Source organism: Sceloporus undulatus, chromosome 4 (genome assembly GCF_019175285.1).
Source record: "Sceloporus undulatus isolate JIND9_A2432 ecotype Alabama chromosome 4, SceUnd_v1.1, whole genome shotgun sequence".
Classification (NCBI taxonomy): Eukaryota; Metazoa; Chordata; class Lepidosauria; order Squamata; family Phrynosomatidae; genus Sceloporus; species Sceloporus undulatus.
Genome location: NC_056525.1, coordinates 51,034,968 through 51,059,968, shown reverse-complemented (window position 1 = coordinate 51,059,968; position 25,001 = coordinate 51,034,968). Strand labels below are relative to the sequence as shown.

At 38.7% G+C, this 25,001-nt stretch overlaps 1 protein-coding gene across 2 annotated transcripts in view; it reads right to left on the bottom strand.

Annotated features, from left to right (window-relative positions):
- Positions 1-874: 874 nt before the first annotated feature.
- Positions 875-25,001, bottom strand: part of ST7L (suppression of tumorigenicity 7 like) — a 53,733-nt gene continuing 29,606 nt past the window's right edge. Inside the window, exons 12-15 of one of the 2 annotated variants that reach the window (XM_042463250.1) lie at positions 18,285-18,435; positions 13,489-13,581; positions 8,804-8,943; positions 875-1,487 (exon numbers count right to left, since the gene is read on the bottom strand). In XM_042463250.1, coding sequence (XP_042319184.1) covers positions 1,392-1,487; positions 8,804-8,943; positions 13,489-13,581; positions 18,285-18,435 — 480 coding nt within the window. In that variant the 3' untranslated portion in view covers positions 875-1,391. The other variant, XM_042463251.1, reaches the window with a different exon arrangement.

Below are 25,001 nucleotides of genomic sequence, written 5' to 3'. Positions count from 1 at the left end.
GCACTAGGAAGTTAAGCAATTCCAGAAACAGTTGCAAGTGCAAGTGACAAAATCCACTTATTAAACTCATGATTTATGTCTCAATGAATGGTAAATGTGGGGAAAACACATTAGCTCATTTAATCTCTTGATGGTTGGACAGATGCAATGATGGGCTTTTTAGTAACAGCAGAATGCCTTGAAAGACATGTAAGCAGTCAATGACAACTGGATGACCATATTCTAAGTGTGATGAATTTATATCCTGCCCTATCTTGAAAACTGAGATAAAATCATGGAGCCCACAACATTACTGTAATTCTCCTAACCCTCCAAGATCGCAGAGTATGATGACCATATTTCGAAAAACCATAAAAACTGGCATGCTTTGGAATATGGCTTCAATATAGCGTCTCTTCAGCTAATTTCAGAGATTATGGGCAAGATAACCCCAATGAGTTTCCTGCCTCAAGGGGACTCATCTCCACATCATTGCTATCATAGCTTCCCATTCACTTGTCCTTTCATTTTAAGTGGTTGTGGGCATGTTCCACAACCTGGACAGCCACACAGCCTGATTTCCAGCTCCTTTAGTGCATCATGGCTGCCATTCTGAATGACCAGAAGTAATGTTACTCATGGATGCTTGTCTGAGTTTTTTGGAGACAGGTTTCCTTTCCTTTTTTGCTTAGTCTAATGTAAGGGTTTTTTTGGTTGGGAAAAATTGTCCCATCATTTGTGCTGTGTAAATGCTAGGGCTTTGGTGTCAGCAGGAACCCTAAGAGTTATACTAGACTTTCAAAAGACTGCATGTGGCCCACAACCTACATGATTCTCACCCCTGCTTTACACCAATCTGCACAGTTGGGCCCAGGGAGGAAGGAAAAGCCATACAGATGCTGCTGTTCTTTTTATTTTGTTTCTCGGTCTGATCACCTGCTTAGGAGAAAAATAGATAAACAACCAAGAAACTGTTCAGAGAGAAGAATACCACCAAGATCAGGAGGCTCTCAGGTGCTCAATGCTGCCAGCCCTGCAAGTTAAATTTTATCAGCCAACAAATATTTAAGTGTATCTGCAGTTCAGAAGGAAATTTCAAACACACAATCTGCCAGATTTATTGCTTTCTGTAATTTCTTAAGAGAGAAAGCAATAGCTTCAAGTTGTACAGCTAATGTTCCAGTGAACACAGCACCTCCCATGCACCTTGATACACACTATACTGTGTGTTCATAAATTTATACAGGTTCTAAGGCTTAACAAAGGGTACAGCAATTTTTAAGCACCAGCAGTAAGATGTAAAACAAAACTAAGCCATGGAATTTTGTCTTTCTTCACATCCTTAGCTCCATGTCTTTTTGCACTAGATGGTGATGGTACAGGAGTTTCTGAAAACAAGTACTGAGGTCCGTTCAAATTTGGGACAGCTGATGCCAGAGACCAGCAGGCATGAGACGCTCAATCTTCTCCATCATGAAGCTCAAAGGTGACAAAAGAGTTCCAAAAAACTGAAAGAAAAGAGAAAGCTACAATAAAGCTTGATGCTGCACATGACCCAAACATATTTGACTGGCAAGGAACATTTCTCTGTCTGTATTACTACTATAATTAAACTTCAATGGATATATGAAAAAATTATAATCCAACTAAAAATTGTGATTTTACTTGGCAGAGTAAACTGCAGCAAATATTTCCCTTTAAAAAGTGATTGAAAAAAGCTTCCTCAATTTTATTTATTTATTATCAGCAATAAATAAAAGCAAACAGGCAAATAATTTTAGCTTTTTTTTAAATGATATCTTTCACCCATCTTTTTCTTAGAATAATTCAATCAGTTTATGATCGTCTTTATATAATAAAGGCTCAGGAAACCTTTATTATACAAAAGAAAATTATGGAATATGTTATGAAGGCAACAGATAAAAATTTTGAAAATTTAATAAAATTTAATAAAATAAGGGATCCTGATAGAGATAGGACAGAAATGGTGTTTTCAAACGATTGGAAATACAGTATTTACTTAACCAAGGGCCCAAACAGACTTGCCAAAATAAAGCTGCTTCGGGTCACTTTGGAGGTACAGTGCGTCCTCGCCTTACGCGGGGGATCCGTTCCGGATCCCGCCGTGTAAGGCGAATTCCGCCTATGCTCGAGCCCCATTGGAAACAATGGGGCTCGTGTGCAGTGGCGCGGGCGCGCGCGGGGTGCAACGGGCGTGCGCGCCCATTCAACTGAATGGGACGCGCCACCCCTTCCGCCCCGTGCGTGCCGCGGCTTGAGCGCGTACACTCAAGTCCGCGTATGGCGCGGGCACACTGTATGCTGTTTAAATGCTGCATGCATCCTAAGAGGCTGGAAGCCGCGCTAAAGCCATGCTCCAGTCCTAAGTAACGGAGTGCAGCTTTGCTGCAGCTTTGGGCCTCTTAAGATGTGTGTGTCATTTAAACAGCTTACCTCCAAACTGACCCGAAGCAGCTTTATTTTGGCAAGTCTGTTCAGGCCCCAAGTCATTTTTGCCTCAAGTCTGCAGGGGGAAAACCACAATCTACAAATAATTTCAGTACTATAGACTCTAGTAACCTTGCTCAAACCTCTTCAATTTTATATTAATACTGTTTTATATAATAGAACATTCTTTCTTGTAACTATTGTTGGTAATATGCTGAGACCCTTTGCCATTTGTCATATCAGGAAATTCCAGTAAACTAAAATTTTGAAATAGTATTTCTATTTCTACTGATGCCTAACCAAACATTATTCTCTGTTGGCTTGAAGTTTAAGACAGAATCAGCTTCATGTTCCAATACTATGTTAATAGTACTTTTCATCATATGAATGTTCTTTATATTCCAGAATTTTACAAAGAGTGACATCTTTCACATAAAGACCATAAATTAAAACACAGGTTAGTAAAGCAAGAAAGGGTTTCCTTTTATATCTGCACATCCAGCTTGTACGAGACTATTTCAATGCACAATATTATTCATTACATGTTTCCAAGCTATATACATTCTCTTTCAGATAAGCAAAAGCTTCAAATGCGTATAAAACAGATGTTCAGCAGCTGTGCAGTAACTTAATTTTTTTGTGTCACTTATTAAGCCACAACACCACAGTATGAAGATTTATTCCTGTTTTTAAAAACCAGTTGTTAATACAATCATAGATTATTTGCTGGGATTCATGGAATTATTTGGCCTATTATTGTAGCACTAAAGGCTACTTAGAATTTTACAACATAAAATAACAGCTACAACATTGGAGATTATCACATGGAGGCTTACCATCATTAAAACGTCGCTAAATTATCCCTAAAGCACAGTGGTGTGATTACCAGTTCTGCTTGTCCCCTGTGATTAAATCATCAGAGAGGCATCCCTTCACCTCTCCCATCATTAAAGCATTCACAGAGCAACCGTTTCTCCAATAATGAGAACTTCCATTATTGGAGAAATGACACTTTAATGATGGGAGAAATGGGAGACAAGTGTGACTGGCAATCACACCATCGCACTTTAGGGACGATTTAGTGACATTTTAATGACATTTTAATGACGGTAAACCTCTGTGTGATAACCTCCATTGTGAGTTCAATCCCAGGGCTCTAAGGTTGACTCAGCCTTCCATCCTTTCTCAAGTCAGTAAAATGAATACCCAGCTTGTTGGGGGCAATTGGCTTACAGATTGTAAACTGCTTAGAGAGTGCTGAGTTTATTATGAATCGGTATAGAAATGTAAATGCTATTGCTATCTTAGCTTCAATTATCTGCAGATTCGAAACTATAGTGAAAAATCTTCTCTGCTCTCCCCATTCCCCTTCTAGACTGTATCTTCTTAAAAGTTACAAGAAAATTCAGACTACAGATCAAAGATACTGCACACTCTGTAAACTGCCAGCAAAGTGATTCTTTCACATTGTTCGTAATGCAGCTAGTCCTGCTACTTCAGCTGTAAGGAAGGACCATCTGCAGAACTCTTATTATAGGAAAGCAGAAACAGCAGAGACATCAGATGGAACATTCTCCTTTTATCTTGCTTGCATTATCTGCAATGTAACTTGTAATGTCACATAAGATGGAGACAAAGGAGAGAAAAGAGCATCCATTTATGAATATCCAACTTGTTGGGGGCAATTGGCTTAGAGATTGTAAACCACTTTACGCTATGCATACACTTTATTTTCTGATTTATCCCCTTTGGGGCAAAGAAATATAAAATTACCATATAACCAGTTCTATCTCCTCACGTTAAGCAACTATATAAACAAGTTCAGATAACAGTAATCCTATTTCCCACTGGGACATTCAACACTTCTGGAAAGCAGGGCTTAGAATCTATAAACCTTTCCAGCTGTAACAAAAGCCAACCAAGTTCCTGGTGCCCCAATGGACTAAGTGGAAAACTTCCATTCACTTCAATTTAATGGCAATATGCCAGTTCTGGGCTTTTGCTGCTGGCATATTCCATTGTGTGTACACTATAGCTATTAAAAGATCCTCTGTGGTTTTTGGCATCAGAACAAGTTTTTGCAGTTTGGCAAGAATCTTGTCTGGCAATTTGATTACAGAGGAAACAAGTGAAATATTATCCAGTGAAAATACATAAGCAAATGTTATTCTCCTAAATAAATGATATTATGATACAGTTTTTAAAATAAGTGCATAGATGACAATACAGATTAGACAACTGAAAACATCTAACATCTCTTTGCAATATATATGAAGCATAAGACCTGTTGCTTAGTAAGCTTACAAAGTCCGAGCCTAAACCAAACACTAAAGGCAGGAAGTAGGAACACATTCTTATGGTACTGCACCAACAGGCATTATAACCTATCAACTTCCACACCTAAATGAGCTACCCTTAGACTAGTCATACAATCTCTTGGCTAAACTGGCCTCATAAGTTTGCTAAGGGGTCTAGGAGTGTGAGAGAACCATGTATATCGTACTGCATTCTTTGGAAAAACAGTGGGATAGAAGTGTCATAAATAAATAAAAACCATCCCATTTAGTTAACTAGGCCTGGTTTATTTTACCCCGTAACTGTAAAAACAAAATAGCTAAGCCCTCTCTTTCTTGAAACATGAATGCAATCTATGTAATATCCAGGCCAAACAATATGCTATCCAAACTGAATAAATCTGTTTTAAAGAGATCACAAGGCAAAGCCTGAAAATAATAGGAAGAAAAGTTATTTTATAGCTAGGTTAATACTCTGTTTACCTTACAGATTAAAAATGTCAGACTGGGCCTAGAAACAAGTTCACAGTCCTTTGCTCAAAACTTTAAGAGAGCTTCAACTACATGGTTATTCAGTGACTTGCCATATTTTAAAGTAAATCAAGGCCAAAAACCAATCCTGTCCTTTCCTTTAAAGATAAGAAAAGGTTAGAAAAAAGGCCAAGTACACACAGCCTGGGCATGTAGAGAGATGTCCAGCGGCTGGTCCCCTAACTAGAGAGCTTCTCTAGGTCTGTCAAATTTATAAACTTAATACTTTTCCACAAAACATGTCTGTTTGGACTGCTATTCAACTACCAAATTTAGGAAACAAGAGAATAACCTAAATATAATTTCATTTGAGAATGCAGAAGAGAGCAAATATATTTACTGTTACCTGGCCCATGTCCTCAAGTAGAAAGTGAACTAAACAATTAAACAGCACCATAAGTGGATTACTAGGAGGAAACCATATAAATTAGGGGAAGTGGAAAATAATGTTTATATTTGAAAGAAAGATTCCTATAATCATTGTAGAACATTTAAGGCTGTTGGTAAAACATATGGAAAGTTATCCAACTATCAAAAAGAGACAGGTTAAACTGTAATATGGTGTCAGCCTGTTTAAGACAAAACAGAAATTTGACTATTAAAATGCAAACTTTTATCTGTTCTCTGTTTCAGCCATCAATAACCTCTATCCAAAACACTTTATTCCAGTTCCTCCTACCAAATTCCTCATCTCTAGACAGTTGATTTTGGGATTATCCCCAGTTTTCTTTTATTTTGCAAGATCCTATTGTATATGAATAGTTGTGTCAAGATATAAAACAGCATTTAGGCCTAAATGCCAGAAACAGACTAAGTGACATGATGGTATTCAAATAAATACAGTTATGCTCAATAAATATGTATATTAGACTTTAATGCCAAAGATAGGAAGGTTTGTCATTTACCTCTACTTTACAGTTTTCTGTTCATTTCCTTTATTTCAGCTAGAGATGCAGACTTTCATTTTATACAATTTGGGTTTGTGTTAACATCTATTCTTGTGTATTTTAATAAATATAAAAATACTGTTTACTAAATGCTTTGTAATGGTCTTATGACAGAGCTAGTGTGGTGTAGTGATCTAAGCATTGGAGAACACTAATGGGTTCAAATCTCCCCTTGGCCATGTAAATCCACTGGGTGACCTTGGGCAAGTCACACCATTCAGCCTCAGAAGAAGGCAAAAGCAAACCTACCTTGAACAAATCTTGCCAAGAAAAACCCATGATAGGTTCACCTTAGGGTGGCCACAAATTTGAAAGTATTTGAAAGCATACAACAACAATCTTATGACTCCATCAAACAGATAATTCAATCAAAACATTAGTAACACCGACTGCAATCCTGCACACATTTATCTGGAAGTTAATTCCCATTGTACTCAAAGTGCAGTCTGAGCAGATATGCACAGGAATGCACTATGAACTGCATTTCCAGTTCCAGGACTTAAATCCTCCTGTGCCTAAAGCTGAAGTGTTTCAGACAGAATCTCAGTTTATGTCATTGACTAATAATACTAGAAGATAAGAAGCTTATACAGGACATAGCAGTGTTTATATGCAAAGAAGAAGAGGGAAGTCACCAAGTAAGTACTATACAAGTAACAAGCAAATAAGAGCAAAAGCTCAGTGGAACACAGTCTTAGGCTTGCATCTTGTTGGTGGCAATTTCCTTATCTTTTGTGATAACCTCATTATTGCAATGATCTGTTAAAAACTGGAATTAGAGATTACTTCTGTTATGAAATCAGGCCACAATTATTGTGACTTGATTTCTACAAAGGGGCCACATAATTCCAGTATTGGGAACAAATGGCTCATAAATCAAGTGAACAGGACAAATCTTTTCCTATGTTATGAAATGATCCTGATAAAGAGATCAAGTTGAAAATAAGATATAATTCAGTTCATGAATACCGCTAGAAATAGAATGGCATGGTTTGAAACTATACAATTCCTATCAAGCATGATTTGAAGAGATTTTTTTTATTTTTGTTACAATTCCTATTATAACTGATTTATTTTTGCCCGATGTAGTGCTAAACTAATTGCTTTGTGTGCAAATAAGACAGGGACAATACTGTTTAATTATAGAAATCCCGAATAAAACTTCACAGGTAATTTTTTTAGTATAATATCGGAACTTTTTAGAGTAGTACACAGATTGCTTTGCACTTTGTAGGGAAGATGTTCTATCTCATCTCACAATAACCACAGCAAGTCAAACCAACAGTTTACATGGATCAGTATCTATTCCTGACAGAGACTTGACCATAATGGTTGCTTACGATAACATGCACAATAAAAAGGGGACTTGAGCTAATTTCATGTTTGAAACTGTCCCAATTTCTAGCAATGAGTATTTAAAATCACTTTCAACAAGAATCTGCTTTGCCTGACTTGAGTCTAAAGGAACTGTACCCTGGGAGGGATTTGCATGTGCCTGCTCTAGAAGCCATTTGCAGTTTGGGGTCATTTCTTCTGAGACTTGTCACCCAAAGATTCAGAAACATGTAGTAATAGCCGAAACATCTGATGACAGGTGATGAAATGTGTACACAGTGTACATTTCCTTGTAGCCTTTGTCAATCTGATTTGATTTTACATACATTGTAAATTACCATAAGGACTTTGATTAATCTATATTGTACAATCATATATGTACACTGAATGAATTGTATAACTTTAAAACATTGAGCCCAAATGAATGCACTATTCATTTGGGCTCAATTAATTTGATTCCAAAAACTGAACACATGAGATACTGAAAGCAGAATAAAACATGAAAATCCTACAAGTTTTTCATAGTTGGCGGTTTTACCATGTATACAGTTCTCTTTTCTGTGAAAATAAAAATCACTATGGATGTGGGAAGAAGCTGGAAAAAAGTAGGCAAGTAAATGAGTCCTTACAATACTCAGCATCTAAACCAGTCTTTCTTAAGTTATATAATGTGAAGGGCTAGAATTTTTTTCCTCCAAGGACTGCTAGTATATTTGTGTCAGTTGTATACAATTTTGTTTTCTTTCCTGAACACTCTTCAGGGACCAATAATGATTCATGAACTACCACTCTGAGTAGCAATGATTCTAGATCATATTGTGTCAAACACTACATTAAATTTCCATTCAGTACAAGCACAAGACTTTCTTTAGTGAGTATCTAAGTGACATTAGTTCTCAAGAAAGATAGGCTACAATATTTTATGGTCTGTAAATGCAGGCAGTATGCTGCATATGATACTGAGAATTTCATCCCTGCCTCAGAGCACAAATCCTTAACAAATTCTTAAAATCAAAGAAACATGCATATGGTTTAAAGCAAAGCACTTTAAGATCAAACATGGGGTATCTCAAATGCTCATCTTAATCAGACACAGATCAACCATCAAAGAAAACGTAACATCTTTAAGGAATGTCTTAAAGGAATGCAAGGAGCTGTGAATTATGCTGAATCAGGATTTTGGATTCTAGAGGTTTGCAGATAGGGCTCTTATTTTCTACAAGGTATTCACAAATCTTAAGCAGGCCCTGAAGTAGAGACAATACTTACAGCCTTAGTAAAAATGACCATGAGTTCAGGGAATTGGTGTGTTAGGAGGGCCAACATTGCTGTAAAGGAGCACAGCCCTGCTGTAAAATGGATGAAAAAAGGAAGCTCCTTTTGGGGATACACAGACACATCATGAAATGCTGAAAAGAAAAAATATATACATTTGATATTTCAAATATTCAGAGATAATTTTATAAAAGTAATGATTCTACAAAGAAAAAAAGACATTTCCAAGATGAATCTACTATGAGTGAACAGTTTTATTTATATACCTGAATTTATAAAATTTTAAGTTTCACAAAAGAAACTGCTGACCAGCGGTAAAACACAGAACACTTCTAATAATGCCAAAGTATGAAATCTAGGCTGTTCTCAAAGGTGCTCAAAGACTCAAAATACATATTGTCAGTCAAGCAAGAGTAAGTTGTCAAATTAGGGAAGTTGGTAAGGTAGATACATATTTCTCCCTAGAAATCAGACTGGTCAGTGTTCAAAAATAAAACAATGTATATAAAATGTACAGCAGGCTGATTCAGATATTTTCTATTACAGACATACCTTACACAACAAAGTCTCTGACAAAGACGCTCTTTTTTTGAAGAACTCTGGAAAACAGAATTTGAAGCCCCATTTCAGCCATGGAAACCCACTGGATGACATTGGGCAAGTCAAATTCTCCCAGCCTCAGAAGAGGAAAAGACAAACCCCACTCTGAACAAATTTTGCCAAGAAAACCCCATGATATGTTCATTTTAAAGTCACCGTGAAGTCGGAAGTGACTTGAAGACACATGACATATGGTGGAACAGTCCTTGAGCATCTGGAAAGAGCAGCTAATGTAAGATGCTTTCTGTTGCATATTCAAAGGCTGACTCACAGTTTACAATGTTCCACCACTCATATTTTTAGCACTGGCTTCTGATTTATTTCTTGGTCCAATTATTAGTGCTGGTCCTTATAAAATGTTAAATAAACTGGGGCCAGGACAGGTGTAAGATAAGAACATGCCTTATATATCCCACCAACAAAAGAGCAGAACAAAGTGAGTTTTGGAACTCCATTCCTAGAGAGGTTTCAGAAATTTCCCTATAACTCCATTCCCTGTGAAGAAATTCACATTGCACTCATCATTTTCTGGTTTTCAAATAAGAGGTTAAATAGTTCTCACATTTCTGAAATGATTCCTTTCCCCTCTTCTTAATATTTCTTATTAACTTATATAGTGCCCTGAAGATTCTATCATGGTAGTAACAAAATTTACAATAATGCCTATTCTACCTTTGCCCTTGTAAAATAGCAATAACCTATTTTTACAGAATCTGCAATTACAGGTTGAGTCTTCGTTATCTGGAATTCTGAAATACTCCAAAACCAAAACTTTTTCATGGGTGGCTGAGAAAGTAACACCTTTGCTGTCTGATGATTCAATGTAGCCAAACTCTGTTTCATGCACAAAATTATTAAAAATATTGTGTAAAATTACTTTCAAGCTATGAATATAAGGTGTATATGAAACATAAATGAATTCTGTATTTAGAGTTGGATTCCATCTCCAAGATATCTCACCATGTATGTATATGAAAATACAGGTATTCCAAAATACTTCTGGCATTTAGGATGAGGGATACTTAACCTGTATAGCTAAATCATGTTTTTTACCATCATTTTTTAAAAGCAAAAGAAAATAGGAATAACCTGAAAGCAACAAATCTCTATAAGCTTAAAATATGAAAAAGTCTTTCAAGGACATTGAATAGACAAAGGTTTTTTGAAAATCATATTTTGCAAGACATATAACAGTGAAAGCCTCAATGGGGTAAGAAGTTCATTCATTTTAAGAACAGATCAAAGTGACAGATTTTTACAATCTGAAAACTGTCCAAGAGTTCTAGCATTAAAAATTGTTAAGGTAAGTTTTAAATACAAAACTATTCATAAATAAAATTAACATGAATGCGCGAATGATTTGTGCTGAAATGTCTGCATGCATACAGTTTAATTATACCGGGAATCGCATAGCTTAGGGTTAGTCACTAGCCGAGGCATTCCTTGAGCAATATCCTGCCTGAGTGAGAAATGAGTAATTTAGAGCAGTCTGGGGGCAGATTTTAATTGCTTTTTAAATAGAGCTTTTCAAGATTTAATTTTTATTTTTTTTACTGAATTATATATATGCAAGTGCTTGTGTGGCAGATGTGCCCCTTGGCTGCTTCAGTTATGAATAGTCCATGTACTTTACAAGTGAAGCACCCCCAAGATGCAGAAGTTAACACTTAATGGAATCTCACCAGCACCTAGCATAAAACAAAACCTCATTATAATGGAGTGGGGTACCAAAACTCTTCCATTTGGCAACTGAGAAGTTTGAAAGATTTTCATGTTGTTTGACAAAGGATCACTCATGGACTACTATCAAGAGCCTAATTTATGATTACTGGAGAAGGATACTTCTTCTATGAGCTCATCAGTGTGGCAAACAAACCACCCTCAATGAAACCTGAAAATATACTATTAGGAGAAGGCTGAATAAATTTGGCAGCTGATATGAAAGATTTTACAGACCACTTTAAAAAAGAAGTTTCTAAGATATGCTCAAAATCAATCTGGGCATATGCAGTTTGAGTCTACACATTAGAAATGTAAAAGATGAAGAAAGGCAACTGGTAATATAAAAATAAAAGCTCCGTGATATAATCTGGCAATGTTTGGCAAGCTCAAAATTGTTAACAAGGAGCAGCTAGAGCACATAGTCCAAAAAAATAGGACTGAAAGGCTCTCATGATAAGACATATCCTCAGATTTTATTTGCTGTTAGTCATTATAGTGACCGTGAAAAACATGTAACAGTAGTGTCTTCCAAAGGGTCAACTTCCAGAAGGCTAATAGCCAACTTCATACTCATTAGGGCTTTAAAGTGACCTAGTTTTAAGCTCAACATCACAAACAAATTCTGAGCTTCAGATGTTATACATCTCTTTTGCTGAATGTGCTTCTATGAAAGAAAAAAGAAAGAAAAATATGGAAGACCACACCATGCAAGTTACCACTGCATCCATCTTAAGTGAGTGCACTGTACGCGGCTTTGAGCATATGTGCAAAACCCCGCGGGAGCGCACGGGGCGCAAGGGGTGGTGCATCCCATTTGGATGAATGGGACATGCGCTTGTGCGCCGTCACATGCACAAGCCCCATTCACTTGAATAGGGCTTGAGCATGCATGGTATTTGGCTTATGCGGGAGGGTGGGGTGTCTGGAGCGGATCCCCCGTGTAAGCCAAGGGCGCACTGTATTGCAATCTTCTATATGTCATTTTGCATACTTCTTCATATAGGGAAATGTTTGTTGTATAGAAATATGTACCATCTGATGGTACACAGAGATTTATTTGATAGAACTGAATGAAACTCTGTTTTATGCCAGGAGTTACTCTGTGAATATGAGTCACCTTTATTAACCAACAGGACACATTTCTGAGCAAATCTGTTCACCAATGAGCCTGAATGATCAGTTCACTTAAATTCAAGTTTCTTTTACAATGTAAAGTTTGCATATATGCAAAAATCCTGAAAGTTCTTATACCAACAGGGAAATACAAAAGGCATTACACATAATGCTTAGCACATACAATTGCTAGTACAAATCTAGGTATTTAAAACATATATAGTATCTGTATTGTATGTTTCACAGTGTGAACCTATGCTTGACAACATTACCTATCCTTGGTTCAATTCATCTTTTTCATCATATGAACTTGGCCATTTAGAAACTGGAAGGAACAGACACTTCTTAAAAATCAAATAAAAGCCTTCAAATATTCCCTTGAATTACATGTTAATTAAACATATACAAGTCTATTTATTTAATATTTTTATACGGTCGGCCCTCCTTATCCATGGATTTTTTATCCATGAATTCAAGCATCCACGGCTTGAAAATATTCAAAAGAAGCATGAATTGCAAATAGCAAACCTTGATTTTCCATTTTATATAAGGCACACCATTTTGCTCTGCCATTATATTTAATGGGACTTGAGCATTCACAGATTTTGTCATCCATGGGGGATCCTGGAACCAAACCGCAGCAGATAACAAGGTCCCACTCTAATGTCTTTCTACAACACATTCTATAAGATAGCTAACACAATTTAGATAAAATCTACACTCCCTACTGATGCAGATCTTCAACCAAACAGAGTGTGTGTGTTCAAGTCCCCTTTCTTTATTATGACCCCATGAATTTCATAGATTTTTCTTAGGCAAAGAATCTTCAGAGGTGATTTTGCCAGTTCCTTTCTCTGATATATAGCCTACAACACTGGGTATTACTTGGCGGTCTCCCATCCAAATACTAACCAGGGCTGACCCTGCTTAGCTTCCAAGATCAGGCAGGATCTGGTGCCTGCTACTGAAGAAAAGAAGCACTTTACAACAAGGAGAGGCAGGAAATCAGCAACGTAAATCAGAAAAAAGAAGGAACTGTAATGGTGTACACAATTCGATTATTGCTGTCCTTTCTAGCTACTATATTTAAAGATAAATTCATTTTAGTGTACAGGTGTGTAGAATTTTTGTTATGTGCTTGTATAAAAATGTACCTGCTTAAATAAAGCACAGAAAACAGAAACAATAACTAACCTTGATTACCTGTAGATAAAGAAATTATGGAAAATTGAATTGTCACTTACTTGGTAATAACTCTCTGTCTGCTGTCTCTGTACAGCTGGGGTAGGGATAAAATAGATGGCCTTTTTCTAATGGATAAGGGATCATTCTAAATGCTGAGAAAGAGGAAGAAATAAGAGATTTAGACATGAAGCACATGTGAAATTCACTTCACTGATGTTCATTGTGTTGGTGGACTATCACTACCATCGGTGGCATCCCTAATGTTGGTGTCACTCAGTGTGGGAGCCTGGCGGTGTTGGGGGGTCGCTACCCAGCCATCCACCCAAGGTTGTGGGGACAGGGGGAGATGGCAAGTGACAAGCAGGCTGGCAAGCAGAACTCCCTAGAGCTCAGGCTCTGCTGGTCCACAGCAGCATCTCCCATTGGGCCCTTCAGGCAACCCCGCTGCGCAATGTGGTGAACCCTCACAACCTGTTTCCCTTGGGCAGGGCATCTCAGCAGCATAAGAAACGTCCCCACAAAGAATCCAGTGGGCCTGCCTCTGGGACCATCTATTTGGGGAGGAGCCGCTAGTACTTGGCTAGAGGGGCCCTTGGGGCAAGTCTGCCCTGACTGGGGGGGGGGGAGTAATGGCGTTCCATCTCCCAATTCCACGTGACCCCTCCCCGCAACTCCTTCCAAACAAGGCTGCTCGTTTGGCATTCTTCAAGTGCCAGCTAACAGAGGGGCGCAGACAAACGGCTTTTTGACTGGACTAGGCCAGCAGAAAGGCAGACTGGCACTGGATGGCAAGGGCACTGCGACTGGGCAATGAATGGGTGCACCCGTAGAAATCTGAAGTATTCTGCACCGCCAGCCCTGGCACTGTGCACTCCTCTTTCCTTGGTGCTTTGGCTGGCTGAGGCAACCCAGCCAAAGCACCAGGACTAGGTGGGAAGGGTACATACACATGCATGCTTGGCCCTCCATCCCCCCACTTTGGGTTCTGAGTGGCAGAGTAGTGGGGAAGGAGAGAGGGTGTGCACTCCTCCCTCATTCTCAGCAGCCTTGGCTCCCTTCAGAGAAGTGATAAGGTCCACACATACCTTGCAGCAGGAGGAGGTGGCATCTCCTCTGTGGTGTCACCCGGAGTGCTCCGCACCCCTCCCCCAGTGATGCCACTGACTACCATATGGTCTATAGAATGTCTTAGAGTCAACATGGCTACCTAGGTATTTGTAGGACTTGAAGAATACCAATTTTTGCCGCACCGTAGTGGGATGCTATAATGAAAAGTGAGGAGTGTATACTATCTTAAATCTAGGGTTTTGCAACACATAGAAGCAATTAGAATTTTGAAGGGATGGGGCTCTCAGATGAAAAGCAGATTTTATTTCATTGATTGCCTTTCTTGTTCCCAGTGGACTCACCATTTTGGAGCTCCTTTTTTGCTCCGCGCGGGAGCCGCGCGGTGTGGCTGCTGTGGCTCCCTCACGGAGCAAGCGGCGGCGGTGGTCTGTAACCCGCCGAAGTATTTGTTATTTGATTTCATTTATATCCTGCCTTGGTACCCAAGCCCACAAGATTTTATCTGTCTTTACCTGAATGAGAGGAGAGAGGGAGCCAGTTTAGTTTCTTATGGGAGAAACAACAATCTGGAAACAGCTACCAAAAAGGCTCCTTCCCATGTCATACCTGTGACAGAAGTGGAACTGAAAGAATGCATTTCCCTTAGCACCTTAAAACTTAAGCAGGCTCATAGAGATAGTCTTTTAGGCAGTCAGAGCCGTAGTCATATAGGGCTTCGATGAATTGTGCATGGAAATGACACCATAGCTAGTGAATCCACTTCAACAAGGAAGTTATAAATTTCCTGTATCCAGTCCCTGTTAAGTACTCTGGCTACAACACTTTGGACACCTTGAAATTTCCAATAGTTTCCAAAGGCAGCCCAACACAACATATTATAGTAGTCCAAACAGGATGAAATAAAAACATGCTTCACTGTAGTCAGACCTGACATCTCCAGGAACAAGCACAACTGGTGTACTACTTTTAACTCTGCTAAGACACTCCTGGCTAATATCAAAATCAGGCTCAAGGCTGAGTCCAGGAATATACTCAAGGTACAAAGCTGTGATTTCAGGGGGATTGTAACTCTTTTCAGCAGAGGCTGAACTCCTGATCTGCTTTCTGACTGCCCAAGAGAAATTCTGCATTGGCTGGATTTAGGTTCTTTGTTCAACCTCATCCAGTCCATTACTGACAGAAAACACCAGCTTAACATCAAAACTGCTTCGCCCAGTGAATTCATGTGTATGGTCAGCATAGGTGACAGAATTGAGCCTGAGGGATCCCACAGGTCAACAACCAAGGTGTCTAACAAGAATTTTCTGGCATCATCCTTTGAGCTCTCTCCTCCAAGGATGATTGGACCCACTGTAAAACATTACCCCCAAGTCCTATTCCAGAAAGGTGACCTAGAATCCAAAAATTCAGTTTGATCTATAAAAGCCTACACAGCTAGAAGTGAAAATATCTTGAGGTTGCTTCCTCCTAAATGAGCCTGCTCAAAAACTGATGTCCTCAGCAGAGATCCTGTTGCCTGTCTCACCACTTCATGATAGTGGGTATGATGGGTATACATCACACGGTTTTCCTTCTAGTAGCCTCCTAACTATAGAACACCCTCCCAAAGGAAGTCAAGCTGTCTCTGTCTTATACAAATTTCTGGTATTCATGGCCTTTGGTCCTCAAAACCAGGACTGACTTTAAAATTATTTTTAAGGAGCACAGATAGTGTTTGGAAGTTGTTGATGATGCAGAAATAAATGTTAAAGTCAGCATCTGATTCCACACATTGATAACTGATGTGCAGAGTGAATATTATTGACAATGGTTAAATCCCAAAAGCACCCTGAAAACAATGAGGATTCATAAGTTGCTTGGAGTGGAGCATCCCAAAAATACATGTATTACAAAATATAAGTGCTGTTCTTTGCATTGAACTTATGAGGAAGATAAAGGAAATTTCAGTCTCCAAAATAAGCTGGATATTCAAGAAGGAACACAGCAATTCCAAGATGAAAAATGCAACAGTTTGGACTGATGACTAGATCTAACAATGAAAGGAAATTATGACTCACAAGTTCAGTAAAGTTTCTGGAACTGAGTGGTGTCATCTTGTGTAAATAGCAGAATCTTAAAAAACAGATGTGGGGAGACAGAATCGTATTTTCCTTTTCAAAATGGACTGTGCATTATTTTAAAAAGATTTTTGTATGTTTTTTATATTATTTGAAATGTGATCATATTAATTGCTTTTTAAATTATATTGTCAGGTTTTAATTGATTTCTTTTGTGAGCAGCCTTGGGTCCCATCCCCGACAAAGGTGACATATAGATGAAATAATAAATAAAATTTGAAATCCTTATTCTTTTCTTAAAATAACAGAGAAAAATTCTAAGATTAGTAAAATACTAGTACCTCCTTTAAAATTTAGGCAGGTTATAGACCGCCGTTTTGAGGCGGTCTCCCGCCGGCGCCATTTGCTCCGTGATGGAGCTGCAGCAGCCACACTGCGCGGCTCCCACGCGGAGCAAAAAAGAAGCTCCATTTTGGAGCTTCTTTTTGCGGCGCCTCTATGACGTCGTGAGGTGCCTGGGGCAGACTCGCGACGTCATAGATGCCGCGCAACGTCCGGATGCACAGCGTCCAATACGTAAAGATGGCGGCGCCCGTATGAACAGGGCGCCGCCATCTTGTACGTATTCTATACGTACTAGGGTTAGGGGGGTGCGGAAGCACCGCCCCTTCCTAACCCTAGTACATATAGAATACGTACTAAATGGCGGTGTGTAACCCGCCTTAGATATGTATTTTAAAATGCACTTTAAAATGCATTTAACAACTCTTTTGTTCCACAACATAAGACTGTGATCAGCACCATTTGAGTGCCTAGTACAGAACAAACATTAGGGGTTTTTCCAGCTAGTTTGGAAGTGCTGCCGCCAACTGTAACTATAGGACAGATCACAGTACAGTAAAATCAAAATTTACTGCCCTGTTAATCCTTCCCACATCAGTTCATGCTTTGAAAGCTGGAGTACGTGGATGCCTAAATGTTGCAGAATATAACAAGATCCATTCTATAGCACAAGTTCCACTTGTGTTGGATAGCTGCAAGTTCTGCTATCATATCCTCTACCCTGACATGAAATACAAGAAAACAAACCTTCAAGGCAGCATATTCCATTGGGAAGGACATAGAAAACTTTTAATAAGCTCCAGTTTCCAAACAACTGAGCTAGAAAAGTGGTGCTGAACAACCTTTTGCAACAATGCATTACCTACAGCACATCTATTAGTCTTCATGCATCAGCTGCTATGTTCACAATCACATGGAAGATAGAGGCACAACAGCTCCCCCTTACTTGCACCTTCTAGGTATAAGAAATGTGTATACAGTGTGCCTGCGTCATATGCAGGTGTGCTTTACACAGCTTTCAGCATATGCTGAAAGCCTCGCAGGGAAAAGGAACGGCGCATTCCATGGGGACGAATGGGGCGTGCGCCCTGCCATGCCATGCTACCGTTTATTTAAATGGGGCTCGAGCATAGGCAGTATTTGCTTTATGCGGGCAAGTCTGGAACGGATCCTCATCGTAAAGTAAGGGCACACTGTACTACATAGCCGTGGTTTCAATGCTATATATCTATAGGAAGTGCAGAGGGAACCTAAATATGGTTTCAGGGCAGCTTCACAGATTACCCATCTCAACACAGTAACTGTAATTTTCAGGCACTCACTTCAAATGCTGGCTGTAAAGAGAGAGAGAAGAACTATGCTCATGCAACTGACAAAATAATACTTACTTCCTTCCCATGTGCAATGCAATAAATTAAGTGCTCCCTCTATTCGCTTCCAGTGCTGGAGATGGAAAAAAGCGTATGCCACTGCTTCACTGTCTCCTCGTTTCAGTATGTGTTCTGGGGGTAAGATTAAGCTTTTCATTTCTAGCAGGTACTGGAAGAAAATGAAACAGATATGAAACTATATAGACAACTGAAACTCTGTGTGTGTGTGTGTGTGTGCGCGCGCGTGCATTTTCTTTGTGTATAACAAATTTGTTTTACTGTATATACTCAAGTACAGTATAAGTTTAGAAATTGTAGTCGAAAAAACTGACCCAAAAAACCTGAGTCACCTTATCCACAGCTCAATGTAAGTACTGTACTGTACTATAACTTTTATTTTAAAAAGAAACCATCCCCTGGTGAAATGCAAGAATACAATCTGTCCTGGAAGCTCTGTCTCCACTCTAGTCTCTCAACCATCCCAGCCTTATGCCTGCTGGAATTTTGTAATTTTTTGACATTGTTTTCTTCCTTCATCCTTTAGGTCTTTTGTTACATGCCCCTAAATTTCACTCTTGACTTATCCATGGGTCATATCAAAGTCCATAATTTTGGCCCCAAAACTTGAGTGACTTATAGTTGGGTATATATGGTACTATCATGTAAAAAAAATGCACATTTTAGACCACTATATTCATATTGTTTCCAGCTATTGCTGACCTAAAGTAATCCTAAACAAACAAAAAGACTGCTGCTTTCAGAACACCATCAAAATGTTTAACTTATATATGATGTAACTACTCTTCTGGGTTCTAACAGAAACAAGTCTTGGGGACTATTTTTCAAATCACAGAGTTGGAAGAGACCACAAGGGGCCATCCAGTACAACCCCCTGCCATGCAGGTAATCACAATCAAAGCATACCCGACAGATGGCCATCCAGCCTCTGCTTAAACATTTCCAAGCAAGGAGACTCCACCCCCCCTGCAAGGGAATGTGTTCCACTGTCGAACAGCCCTTACAGTCAGGATGTTCCTCCTAATGTTGAAGTGGAATCTCTTTTCCTGTAGTTTGCATCCATTGTTCTGGGTCCTGTTCTCTGTAGCAGCAGAAAACATGCTTTCTTCATCCTCAATAAGATATCACTTCAAATATTTAAACAGGGTGATCATATCACCTCTTAACCATTTCTTTTCCAGGCTAAACATACCCAGCTCCCTAAGTCTTTCCCCATAAGGCATGGTTTCCAGACCCTTCACCATTTTGGTGGCCCTCCTTTGGACATACTCCAGCTTGTCCACATCCTTTTTGAATTGTGGTGCCCAGAACTGGACACAGTATTCCAGGTAGGCCCTGAACAAAGCAGAATAGAGTGGCACTATTACTTCCCTTGATCTAGACACTATACAGTCGGCCCTTCTTATACATGGATTTTTTATACACGGATTTAAGCATACACGGTTTGAAAATGTTCCAAAAAAGTATAAATTTACCTTGATGTTCCATTTTTTATTAGGGACACCATTTTGCTATGTCATTATACTTAATGGGACTTGAGCATACACGGATTTTGTTATACACGGGGGATCTTGGAACCAAACCCCAGCGTATAACAAGGATCCACTGTACTTCTATTGATGCAGTCTAAAATAGCATTGGCCTTTTTAGCTGCCGCATCACACTGTTGACTCATGTTCAACTTGTGGTCTACTAGGACTCCTAGATCACTTTCACATATAGTCTCGTTACAGAGCACCAGAGAATTAAAACCTAGGAGTAATCAATGAAAGCTGCAATGGTACCCAGGGTTCCAGACACTCTTTCAACAAATTTCAGCAAATTTCAACAGTTTTCAGCGAATACAGTAAGTATGGTAAGTATACCAAGTTGCTCCTTTCATCCCTTTTCATTGATGTCAATTCCTTCTCAAATGAAAGAATCTAGACTTGCAAAAAAGCTACCACTGACTTTTTTACTCTCCCACTTCAAATACAACTAGAATAGTCATAGCATTCACAAAGCAAAATAAATGCAAGAGGAAAATAATATCCTTGCAAAGCAATTAACTCCCACATTTGTGTGCAGAGGATAGGACTAGAACAGCAGAAACAAACAGCCACAATGAGTTGGACTGATGAGGAAACTGTTCTCAAGAGGTGAAAAAGGATGCTGAAGAGTCAAAGAAGATTTACTTATGTCCTGCTTTCCCTCCAAAACTGGGAGTCAAAGTGGCTCACAATTTAAAAGAGCAATATAACTAAAAACATACAAAAAGTAAGCATTAAAATAGAATCAACCTATTACAGTATAGTTTACTGTATGAAACACATCACACATTAAAAGAATAACATTCATTTTAAAAAGATAAAAGTGCTTTAAAATGATAAGTTAAAACAGTACAGCGCCACCGATCAATTCTTAGAAAGTTTTCTGTTTTAAAAGCATGTCTGAATAAAAACCTTTTAGTCTGCTGACAACAGAAGGACAACAAGGAGGGGGCATTCTGGCCCCCTTAGTAAGAGAGTTCCAGAAACTAGAGGCAGCCACCAACAAGGCCCTCTTTCATGTCCCCACTTGTGATGATGGTGGGACTGAAAGAAGGGTTTCTCCTGATGATCGCAGAACCTGGTCCAGCTAACAGAGGCAGACAAAAAGCAAAAAGCAATATAGAGGAAGTAGACTGAAGTCTACGAAAGCTCATGCTGTCAATTTCTTTCTTTAAGTTAGTCTCAAAGGTGCTACAAGATCTCTCTACATACTGATTCCACAGACTAACATGGCTATATCTTTGAATTCTACCAATATAGTGTTTTATAAGCCATAACCAGCATTCTATTCTGTAGCTTTTTGGACCAGTTGAAGTTTCTAAACACTCTTCAAAAACAGCCCAAGGTACAGTGTGTTACCAAAGGCAGCCCCAAGTAAAGTGTGTTACAGTAGTACAAATGGGATGTAACAGATCAGACATTTCAAGGAATGGATGCAATTGGTGCACAAGCTTTAAATGTGCAAAAAGCCCTCCTGGTCATCACAGAAATCTGGTCCTCCAGGTTCAAACCTCAGTCCAGGAGCAAATCGAAATTGTGAAAGGCAATGTGTTTGACTGTCAGCAGGAATTGCTGAAGAATGATACTTTATGAAAAGGTAAGTGCCAACACGATTAGTGGTTTCAGTGTTAGGCTAGAACTCTGGAGACTAGGGTTCAAATCCCTTCTCTACAATGGAAACCCGCTTGGTGACCTTGGGTAAGTCATACTCACTCAGCCTCAGAGGAAGCACAGGGCAAATCCCCTCTGAATAAATCTAGCCAAATAAACCACACTTGATAGGTTTGCCTTAGGGTGGCCATAAACTGAAAATGACTTGAAAGCATGCAACAGGGAAGTCTCCATTTCACAGGGACAGGAAGATCCAAAATACAGGAAGTTTCATTGGCAAATTCCTTAACTTTTTTAAAACAATGAACAAAAAATTCAGAATTGTTAAGTGTGGTTTCTGGTTAGTGCTCTGCCTTCAATGACAGTGTAGCAGGAGTTGATTGATGCAGGTAATTTGCCTTATGCAGTAAACAGACTGAGAACTCATTCTGTATCCTTCTCCCAAACACATAAGATTATTAAATACTCTCCTTGAGTATTCCTTGAGGTAAATATCAGGCAGTTAACATTAAATGAATGACTTTCTAGAACTTGCTTATGAATTGGTCTGTTCCACTCAATAACGGCCAGAACTAATCCTATCTTTGATCACTGTAGCCAATAATTCCATCAGCTCTCCCCCAAATTGTAAGAATGCACCCAACATGCTGATTTATTTCAGCAGATGCCACAAACCATGAGATTATTTACTAATCCAGTTTAGGAGACTTAACTTTTCCTATTCAGATTCTTGAAGGAATGTAGCCAAGGTTGTGCCCTGGTCAAATAAAGTACATTTACTGCCTGGCTAGGTTCTTGGGCTAGTGTCTTGGGGCTACTTCTGGGAGGGCAATATTCTTACTAATCCCATTTAATCCTCTTTGACAATTTTTTAACACAGTAAGGGATCACTCACACAAGGCCATTGTGGGAAAATGGTCTCAAATATCTGACCTCTGACATGAGTCCTCATGGTCTGTGCAATTACTAGTTTGGTGTTCAGCTAGCTTTCATAAATATGAGAAGGTAAAGTTGCAACAATGGTCAAATTTGAATTAAATTAATATATCAGCTTGTAGAATCACTTCAACCCAGAGTTAAAGTTTGTCTGACTTTCAGTTTTAAGACATGGAAACACTCAGCATAAACCAATGAAAGTTTTAGGAAAAATAGTTTTAAAGCTGTTGCTTAGCTATCACTTGTCTTCACTGAACCTGAATATTTTAGTTATGAAATGTAAATGCCAAAACCAAAGTTGTGTCTCTCTCTACCACATAGTTCCAGCGATCCTGTCACTTCTCAGCATCTACATTAATATTTGTTCCCATCGTCACTACTTTTATTGAAATGTGAAACCAAGTGAAAGATATTAAAAACATCACCCTTTGCAGATTTCCCATTAATTTAATTTCCAGCCAGACACAGTATTTGCTGTGAAATTTTGAATCTAAGGGCAGCTTCCCTCTACCTCCTTTAGACCTCTAATCAATTATTAAGTTGCAGACAAAGCATTTAGAATTCACCTATATCTTCATCAGCAATCTTATAAATCTTAGCAGTGATTTTATTATTTAGTTTAAATACCCAAAAGGCACCACATCCCTTCTGACTTTGGAAGGTAAGCAGGATCAGCTCTGATTAGTACTTGGGTGAAATACTGCCAATGAATACCAGGTGCTGTTGGCTATATTTCAGAAGTAGTAACTGGCAAAACCATCTCCTTGCCTTAGAGAACCCTATGAAATTCATAGGGTCGTCATAAATCAACAAGTGATGTGAAAGAACATACGCACACATGGGTGCACATGAGGTTATATCTCTTGGTTGTTGCTTTTTAAAAAATAATTTCTCATTTAAAAGTTTAGTTCTGACTATTTTAAGCAGAGAGAAAAAATAAATGTCTAAAACAATGTCTGTTCCTGTCTTTTTTCAATTGAATATGTAACTTTCAGGTTTAGCACACATTATCTGGAAAGATAATCTTAGGTAGTATAGATCAGTGCAATGGTAAATATTAAAATGCATTAGTCATGATCGCTTTAAAACTGAGAAAACAACTTGGAATAAGACTGACCTCTTATCCTAAGGCGAAGAAATTGTGTCTGCATGTAACACAGACAAGTACATCATTCTCTTTCCTTTCCTACAATCTCTTCTTGCCTGGGGAGTAGTACTGTACTATTACAATGCTTTCTTTCAGATATAATTACCATAAAGGAAGATAGAATTATTGATAACATGCAGCACTAATTTTCTTGACAAAATGTAAAGCTAGTCAGTGCTAATGAAAAAGACAAGCCAAACATATTGAACTCCTTCAAGACACAGGCCTTCTGAAGCAGCAAAGAGATACCTAACTCTTAGATAATGATAATACATCATAATCTTCTCCCCCTAAAGCAAAAGGCTGAAGAAAAATCTGTCTGAGACTGTCTGAAATAAACTTGCTGTGCTCTTGATCAGTCATGCAGGCAAGGAGCAAATTCTCTCAGCAATTAGCTCTCTCAGTGCACATTCTATCAGACTGGACAGGCAGACAGAAGACTGGGTGGATAAATTCAAACCTTCAAGGCAAGAGCCATTTGGATGTTCTGATTATCAGAAGAGGATTAGGTGCAGGGATAAGCCATCCTTCTACTATCAAGACTGCAAGGGCCATATATCATCAGCGTCAGGAATGTGCAGAGCTGGATGGGTTGAGGTTCCAATTATACACATTCATTTAAGGAGAAAGTGGAGGGAGGAGGAAGTTTCTCATCCTGGCTTATTCTAATAGGCAATGCAGACTTTACTAGAGTACCAGGAAGACTTTAATTGTTACATATTATGACTAATGAAAGGGTATGGAAATATGTTTTTAAAATCTAGCCTGGAGATATGGTGCTCAGGGAGAGAAAGTAGACAATTACATCAGCTTACAAAATTTTGTGTTTCAAGATAGCCCATTTAACTAACCCTGTGGGATGCTTTTAAGTTACTAGCTTTTACCAGACATATTTCACATTTTATTTATGGATTTACTGTAATAAATGTATTCGAAATATCTTCGATGTCAAAAATAGCTAAGACCCTACTATTGTAATATTTATAAAAAAATCACAATGAGCAGATCAAATGGGAAAAAAATAAAGGCTTTTGCACAGGTAAAGTTTAATTTTTGCTAGCAGAATTTGTAGTTATCCTGCTAATATTGCCCAAAAAATTGTTTTGGAAATGTACCTGTGGTATGGCTGGGCATTTAAACCACTCAGTTCTACTCCAGCATGTTTCAAACATTACAGTGGTGGTAAAGTACACTGGCAAATGTTTCCATATTGTCAGGGCTCCAACTCTGTTTCTTACATAGGCTGGGTTTAGTCCAGGTATGAGAAATTGTGAAAAGGGCTGCATTAGCCCTCAGGAGACTATGGAGGGTCTCACCTGCTCCTGTCAAAAAACCCGCAATCAATCAAGATATGAAGATGACACCATACTACTAGCAGAAAATAGTATTCCCTCAATTTGGACACTGCACTCCTGCTGCTGCATCACATGTTTAGCTTGTGGTCTACTAAGATCCCTAGAACTTTTTCACACTTGCTGCTCTCAAGCCACATCA